This window comes from Cloeon dipterum, chromosome X (genome assembly GCF_949628265.1).
Source record: "Cloeon dipterum chromosome X, ieCloDipt1.1, whole genome shotgun sequence".
In the NCBI taxonomy this organism is placed as follows: domain Eukaryota; kingdom Metazoa; phylum Arthropoda; class Insecta; order Ephemeroptera; family Baetidae; genus Cloeon; species Cloeon dipterum.
The window spans coordinates 15,585,149-15,593,908 of record NC_088790.1 but is presented as its reverse complement, the minus strand read 5'-3'; the positions used below and the strand labels follow the sequence as shown (position 1 = coordinate 15,593,908).

General features: G+C 36.7%; 1 protein-coding gene across 1 annotated transcript; it reads left to right on the top strand.

Annotated features, from left to right (window-relative positions):
• Positions 1-4,903: 4,903 nt before the first annotated feature.
• Positions 4,904-8,128, top strand: LOC135946306 (uncharacterized). The gene is made up of 7 exons (XM_065494491.1): positions 4,904-5,003; positions 6,525-6,598; positions 6,654-6,705; positions 6,771-6,865; positions 6,934-7,135; positions 7,276-7,410; positions 7,873-8,128. The coding sequence occupies exons 2-7, from the start codon at positions 6,534-6,536 to the stop codon at positions 8,041-8,043; spliced, it is 720 nt and encodes a 239-aa protein (XP_065350563.1). The 5' UTR covers positions 4,904-5,003; positions 6,525-6,533; the 3' UTR covers positions 8,044-8,128.
• Positions 8,129-8,760: the final 632 nt, after the last annotated feature.

The window sequence follows — 8,760 nt, the reverse complement described above, 5'->3', positions numbered from 1 at the left end:
AGTGAAACATGCTCACTTTGCTTGTGACACAAAAATTTTGAAATGTACATATACACTATAATATTTCTTTTTTACTGTTGGCAAGAATAAACAACAGTATTTCAATTTTGTTTTTCATGACTATAGTTTGTGAATACGCGGATAGGAATGGAGGAACTTCACTTTATGTACCGTAGTATGAGTGCAAATAAATTTAACGAAACTAAACTATAGCAGATATTGGATTTCACGACGAGTAAATTTGTTTTAACCGATTTAAAAAAAAAATTAAAAGCCAACATGGAAAAATTTTACCTTATCCAAAATTACAGGTAAAGATAAACAGGATTTTTTTCTCTTTACTGCTTTTCTGCTTTACTTAAAAACAACTCTCTGTAACTGCTTACCTCATGCGATCTTTACAAATTTTCCTGTGTTCCACATCAGTTATTGCTCAAAAAGTTGTTGTTCAAGTAAAGCCTAACAGCAAATAGAAAAAATCCTATCGATCTTTATCGGAACATGAGATATTTTTTCAGGTTGCTGTTTACACTTTTGAGAAAATTTGCTAAAGGCTTGCGTGAACTATTATTATTGACAGCGGAAATAATATATTAGATTAGGACATTAACCCTAGTGACCTAAGTAAATAAATAATAAATATATATTTTTCTTCAAAAAAAAATAAAAAAAAAATAAAATGTGATTTTAACGAGGTGGGTAACAGGTCAGCACTGTCTTCGTCCATATTGGAAATCATGATTTATTTCGCCAGAAGGTAAATTTTGCTCATAATTCGCACACCGTTGGATATATCGCAAATCAAGCGAAAAAATCATTGACCAACCGTCAAAAAATTAAACAACAAACCATCAATTTTAATAATTGAGAAGCAAGTATTTTTAATTAAAGTATGTATGTCTCAACTGTGTTTTTTTGTATTTTTGAAAACTCCCTTTAATTAAATGGCTTTGGCAACCTCACTGCTGCCTAAAACCCCGTTGCACGTTCGCGGATTTCGTGGTTTTCAATAATATAATGGAAATAAATATCCGTTTTTTGAAACATCCAGTCAGTAATCGCTGTTTTATGGAACATTTTGAAAAAAATAGCTTTAGATGATGAACCTATAACAAATATAATCGATTCTGAAAATCTGTCAAAATGCATAAAAATTTATGGAAAAAATTAATAAATGGTCGGTTTTACACAATCCTAGGCCTTTTCGCATCCCCGCACCGCGATCTTTTATCATTGAAATACCATATATCTGTCGGTAAAGCCTCTGGAAAGGTGCGAAAACCAGCAAGTCGGCGCCTGTGTGCCTCTCAAGTCTTTTAACTAACCGCCTTTTGTTGTCACTATATTACAAAGGACAAGATAAAGAAAAATGTTGTTAGCGAGGATGCAGCGCGGCCTAACTGTATTTGTACAGAGTCAAGGTCATTCACCCTCATGTCATTAGTGTGACCCATGTCAAATTCCCATTATCCCGAATAGTTTACATTTAATTGAACAAACATGGCGCCTGCACTCTAAAACAAAACAACCTTCTTCGCATAATCTGGCATTGATCAAATACTTTCAGCTGATACAAGTGCAAGCTCAGGTAGCATGAGTTCGAAGAATAACACACGAATTGTCAAAAGAGAAATTTCGAAATTTTCTAAACAAGTTGCAAATTTTGAGCCGTCATGGCAGCGAGTAAGCATCAGCAAGAGCAGCACACATTGCAGAAATTCAACTTTGTTTATTTCTTAGTACAAGCACAAAATTGTTTCCAGCACTCGGCTTGGGTCAACCGTAGAACGTGGAAGATGCTGATCGTACCAAATACTGTAATAAATTGTAGTACTCACTACAGTTCCAACACTATTGAACAATCAGTGATTGTAAAATTTCATAATAGACATTAGAAAGTCTGTTACTTCAAATAAAAAGAGAACAAACACCTCCATTTTTTACTAGCACTAGACTATACCACTAAATTGAGGTAAGAACTGTCTTTGATAACATAATAAAAGTAAGAATTAATAGCAGTGGCGACAACTGGTGTTTAATAAATTGATTGATTGATTGATAGCAGTGGCGAGATAAAATTATATGGCACCGGCGCCAGTAAAAAACTATATATGTATAATGATGGTAGTGTTTGCATCGATAGTGAAATATATTACTCAGTAAAATCTTAACCAGCCCGTTGGCTCGCATTGTTAAGGCACTCTCAGGAGTGTCAAAGCAATGGGAGGTATTTGAGCAGTTTGGAGATCTACCCAATGTCAGAGATGGCAAAAAGTGGTTAGTTTAGTGACTCGAAATGCTCAAATTGCTCAACGGGCCGGGAGGCGACTCGCTACTTGCTGGTTTGCACCTTTCCAGCATGCGTGATTTGGCTTCACGGGACGAATGTCTAGCGTTTCAATGCAGTCCTCGATGTGGAGGCAAGTGGCCCTTCAGTGGGCTGGGTCCCTGGTGCGCCCATGTTATCCGTTCGCGGTGTTATTGGGACCCGGGTTTCAGCATTCATGCCAGTGCAGTGCGCGCCCTTCCCGGTCCTCGGACAGGGAAAAAAGAGCAATAATAAAAAAATAGATAACAGACAAATTTGTAACCACTTTTTTGGTAGCCTTTCATTATTTGTAGTTCGCCTATAATTGGAGTTGTAAAATCAATTTTTAAATTAAATTTACTCTTTTTTATTTTTAAGTTGAAAAGTCTAGTAACATAATTGATTTTTTTCGGGAAAACTGCTTACAAGTTTCACAGTTTAACGATTAATTGAGAGCCTTTATATACGTACAAAAGTTAATCGCTATTAAAATAACAAATTTTTTGGGAAGAAATGTGCGCCTTGACGTTTAACAATACACGAGTTGCGGTGCCATTCACGTGCTCACGAAATCTAGGATAGAAATTCTGTCAAAATATCAAAAGACAACCGAACAGCAAAATTCCTAAAATACTATCGCAATACGGGTCGTGGCCCTCAGGGGGGAAAGGTGAAAATAACTTAAGGAATTTCACTGTTGTAAAATTTACATAAATTCATTTGACAGATAGATCAATTGAGGTTTTAGAGAAAGAGTTTTTTGAAAAAAAAATGAAAAAAAATCATCTGCTCTTTTAATAATTTTACGTGTCTGTTCCATTTCGTTATCTACAACTAGTTGCTATACAAAGGGGTCAAGGAAAGTTATGGAAGAGGGCACGATCGATAAGTAAATTTCTATAAATACTGAAAGTCAATGAAAAATATTCCAAATGAAGCGGCGGGTAATATAGTTGTCCCCCACTTATATTTATTTAGATACCACCTCCTTGCGCTAGAAGCGGGCGAAGAGGTGGATTACTCTGTAGAGTAAGGCGCGAGTTTCCCAAATAAAGTAAGAGTAGAACCAATTCGAGTAGTTTAATTCATAAAAGTAAAAGGTGGGATGCCAGCATAGAAAAGTAAGATTTTTATGGGTAGCCCAAGTATTTGGGCATTCTCAATATTCTCACAAAAATTGAGGTGAAAAATATCAATCGAACATCAGAATTTATACAAAACTCTATAAAAGACATCTGCTTCATTTTAAAAGACGTTTTGGCAACTAATAAATTGGTTTTAGTTCAACTAAAATCCACATTCATACTTAACAAATCGTAAGGTTCGACATAAACGTGTTGATCTTCACTCAGAGCCTTGTACAAAACGGTCAGATTCGTTGGTACAAAATCATCCAACCGATCTTCCGCCGAATCCACCGTCATCAGAAATCATCATAAATCAGAGCAGTCGTCCCCACGGACGTACTACACAGCCAGTTGGTCATGTTACAAAAATTTCAACTTGATTGATAGTCAATTTCATGGTTTGTATCCGCAATACAATGCGAAACCGTTCTCGTGGTCTTGGCCCATTGTGGCCGAGCCCCCTTCAAGTGGATACGAGTGTGCTACACTCGACCAGACACGCTCTCCTTTATGCCGGGCTGAGCATAAGCTCCTGCCAGCTTACATCAATTCACGAATTCACAAATACAAATATTTCTCAGCCATACTAATAGATGACGAAAATAATGCAATTTATCATTTAACCTTAACGAGTATCCAAATGCTCGTTACAAATTAATGCCAAGGTTGTCTTTTTTGTGAGTTCAACTTCTCATTAATTACTTACGTAATCATCCCTTGCACTCGCCCTTCCGCCAGTGGCGGAGACCCGAGGAGGGCACGACTACCCTGTTGGCAATAAGGGTTAGTCAGTGCCCGGCTTCTGGGCAACGCATAGCGGCCAATAGAAGCTTGAGTTAGCTAATAGCGGGGGAGCAACCGCGGGCTCGAACAGGCCATACTCAAGGCTAAGCCGCCCATCCGGCGCTGACGGCCGTGGTAACACGGTTTTATTCTAATTAATTTAGCTTAATTTCATCATTCCCTAGACACCTGTGCTACACAAATATTTTTAAAACATTTGAAACCGCAAAGACTTTCGATAAAAATTTAGCTGTCATTTATACATCGAAGACTTCTAAGGGATCTTTAAACGGACTTGGTATATATCATTCGATGATATAAGTTTTTCTTATCTGGTAATTTTCATCACATTATAATCGAAAACCAAATTAATCAGACAAAAAACATTTTATATTGCAAATAAAGCACGCTGCACTGGACTTACGCGCATACATACCACGGCCACTTTTAAGTTTTCTGTCTCCTGTTTTCTGAAGTGAACGTGCGAATATCGCGATAATTTTTTTTTAGATATGAGGGCAATTTTCCTTCCACCAGGCAATCTAAATAACTTGTGAGGACGTCAACGTTGCCTGCCACGTCCTAAAAAGTGTATCGGAGCGCAGAAATTCAGAGATATAGTGGGACAATTTTCCATTTTATCAACTTCCATGGAATCATATCATTTTCTTTGACGCATTTCATTTCTTTTTGACGTCAATATAGCGCTCAGGCAGACTATAAATTCTTTAGAAATAGCTACGCGTTACTTTCGACTTGACCAGTCGTCGTTAAGACAGCCTTTGGTGAGCATGCCAAAATAACTTTATTTTTTACTATATTTCTTGTGACCGAATTGTACCAAATATTTCATTCAATGGTAAAATATATAGAGGTTTAAATTAAATTATAACTTTCTATTGCGGCGGATTAGATACTATTTTATTATCCACTGAACTTTCTGTGATTTTTGTTATGTAATTGCAAATATTTTTTTGTATTTTACCGTTGCCAAGCGCATTTCAATATTAACTGGAGCTAGGGGGTCTTTTAACAGCATGGAATATTTGGGAAACGTAAAAAACAAACGTAAGAAACATATGATAACATGATAAATTTTACCAGCTTTGCGGTAAACATTACAAATTTCCAAAAGAAAGCACGGCTAGCTGATGACACGGATTTTCAAACGTTATTAAACTCAGGATTTCAGAAAAATAGCCATCAAAACAAAAAGCAACATATATATGTCACAAATTGGACAGGTTTATTTTTTGCTAGAAAAATTTGAACAGTTTGAGATATTGCAGATTATTTTTTTTGATTCGTTCATCTCTTTCGAGATACACGTCTCCCTGATAGCCAACAACTCGTGAAAACTCCGCTCCGCGACCCAATAACAATAACATCGCAAACGTGTAACACGGGGCCTCATTGGAGGAAGCCCAGGTAGTCCAGAATAGAACGTGCTTGTGTTACTCTCCCCGCACCGTGGTCTTATATTGAAACGCTAGACAATTGTCTTGTAAAATTCAATCACGCATGCTGGAAGGGTGCAAAGCAGGAATAATTAGCGTGTCGGAAAGCTTTCGCAATGCTTCCAAATGGAATTACCATTGTAATGCAAAGAATCACATGTTAGGCGCACCCTCACTCGACCCCCAAACATCGCTCGGATTCTAACACTGCAGTGTGCGCTTAACAATGCGCAAGCCTACCCTAACGGCTGGGCTATATTTATTAATCTATGTATTTATTTACTGTGCTATAGCGCACCGTGTACAAGGTATGTTTTCCAAACAGAATAAAAATACCACAACAGTTTTATAAGATTTTTTTATTCAAGTCTAGAGCTAAACCTTTTATAAAGTCCCTAAAATTCAATTTTAAGTATGATGGTCATGGCTTTTGAAGTATGCAAAACTAAACTAATCTGAATCGAGAGATTTGTGACATTAAAATTGAAATTTCATTGGTCGCAAACAATTGTTAAAATATATAGTTGCTACTAATTTATTTTCACCTATGAATGTGTCTGATAAATGCAAATAATGCATTCATTCCAATCCAGTCCAGATCAATATATACCACTTACATATATATACCACTTACTTGATTTTCCTTTTAGAAAACATGTCCCGTGAACCAGCCACCTCTTATACGAATAATTCATATTGTTGTATGCTATCGGTGTTATGTTCTAATGATTTGTTTATTCTAAGAAAAAAATACGTGCTTTTGCTTTTCTTATAATACTTGAAATCTATTCGCAATAATTTTATGTTTTTCATAATCCATTGCAATTGATGGGATTCAATATATTACAGCCTCTTAAAATGATGTTGACCTCTTCGACTCTTCTTAAAACCTTGCTGATCGTTGTCCTCACTAAGGAGGCCTTGTAGGTCATTCCACTTTGTTTATTCTTTTAAGTACAAACACGAAATTGTTTCCAGCACTCAGCTTGGGTCAACCGTGGATGCTGATCTTACCAAGTACAACTATGTGGTAAACCCATTACAATGCCAACACTGGGAACATAATTAATAATTGTAAAATTTCATAAAACTCAGGTGAAAGTCTACCGCATTAATTCAACGAGAGAGGAAACAACACCGGCATTTTTTATCAGCCCTAGATACGCACTGTCAATCTACTACGTACTTAAGTAAGAACTGACGTTGAGAATATAATAAAGAGACAAAATAATATAGCAGTGGCGATAAACTTATCTAGCACCAATGCAAAGCTGTATCTTGTAAAAACTCACGACGGAAGAGTGTTTGCTCCTGGGCGCATAACATACATCGGTGGCGAAATATTGCTCATGAAAATGTGCGATTCCAATGTAACTCAGCACTTCATGTCTATGGAAACAGCAGACCACTTTAACTTTACGACCAACGCTACTGCAGAGCTCATTTTTTATGAAGGAGATGTGAGTTTTTTATTTTAAAAATCGTTGGTGAATTTAGATAGCAACCTATCAGCAACAAAAAATAAATTTAAACTCGAAAATTATTAAAAATTCGCAATTGATTCAACGCAAAACTGCCGTTCTTTAACTGATGTTGGCAGGTGCTGAAGTCGAAAAGTGCGGAGGCATATTCTAAAGATACATGCGATGCCGACATCGATCTGGTGAGCGATCACGGTGCAATGGAAGAAGACGAAGCTTGCTCTAGTAACGACCCTTCGCCCATTGGTTGCAAGGTAAATTTTTTTGTTTTTAATTGGACTGTGCAGTCAATAATTAAATGCTCTCACTATCAGGGTTCGCCAATTTTGCAATGCGCAAAAATGCACCACTGGTTTTTTGCGCAAAAAACCGGCTGGAAAAACCCACCAGTCTTGGGTTTTTCCGCATTTTTCCGAATTTAACCCGAAAATACTCAATTTTCGCTTGAAAAGAGTCTGAAATTTCAGAAAATTATGCAGAGAGTTAAAATTTTCAGTATCTTGGTGGAACCAGTGGCTCTAATACTGATTTTGGTGTTTTTGAAAAATCCCTACTTTTGGTCATCCGCCATGAGAATTTTTTGTTTTCCATAAGAATGCATGTGTTTCGGAAAAATGCGCAAAATTGCAGAAAAACCCGCAAAAAAACAGTTTTTTGCAATGCAGTGGGTTTTTCCGGAAAAATGCGGGTTTTTGCGAACCCTGCTCACTATGCAGTTCATAGGAGATAATGCGGGAACTTACAAACGTATTCCAGCCCTCGCAGTTAATGGTATTGCAGTCGCCATCATTGACCATACACATTGTGATAGTGAATCGTTTTATATACTTCCTACCTATAGAAAAATAATCTACTATCAAAACTTAATTCTTAGTGCTATTCCATGATGATGTAATGATTGCAGTGGTTGAGGCACGAGAATCTATTAGAGGTTCACACATGCTAAATAAAATATTCGGATGCTCCAAAGAATCAGAAGTGCGTCTATTTTTCCTAGAAATTCCATTATTTGATGTATATTATTTAATTTCTTTCTGTTAAAACCTTGTACTGATTTAGTAATAACTATTTTGGAAACGTATAAAGCATAACACAATATATAGTATATATTTTTCCGATGCGCTTGGTTAATGCCCTCAAATAGTTTATTTAACTAAAGTAAACTTGAGCTTAAAATGAGTTCGATTCTTTCTGAGTTTCTAGATATTTGTTGCGTCCGTTTTCATCACACTATGTTGCGAACCTTTGAAACAAGCCATTTTTAATAGAGGAAATCAAATATGTAATTTTATACCGAAAAAATCGAAAAAATGTATCAGAAGAAATGAAACAACGCAGCTTCCTCGGTGTGAAGTGAGAGCCGTTTATTTTCCGCGCTCTACTAGTTTCAGCTACTGGTGTTAGAGCCCTAATTCTACTTTCTACCACGACTGGGGGCTGAGGAAAACTGATAGTGAGCTACCCTGGCAAAAATTAACAGCTCGCCACACACCGTGTTTTCCCTTAAAACTTAAACAAAAAAATCTCTGCGCTTTTTATCCTGTTTTGAATCAGTTGTCAGCATCAGGAATGAAATAGATGCTCGTAGCGTGTGACTAGGCAAT

Coding starts and splice junctions, on each gene's coding strand:
- LOC135946306 (XM_065494491.1), top strand. CDS start 6,534: ATGATGTTGACCTCTTCGACTCTTCTTAAAACCTTGCTGATCGTTGTC. Junction 7,136..7,275: donor TCATTTTTTATGAAGGAGAT/GTGAGTTTTTTA, acceptor TGATGTTGGCAG/GTGCTGAAGTCGAAAAGTGC. Junction 7,411..7,872: donor CTTCGCCCATTGGTTGCAAG/GTAAATTTTTTT, acceptor CTCACTATGCAG/TTCATAGGAGATAATGCGGG.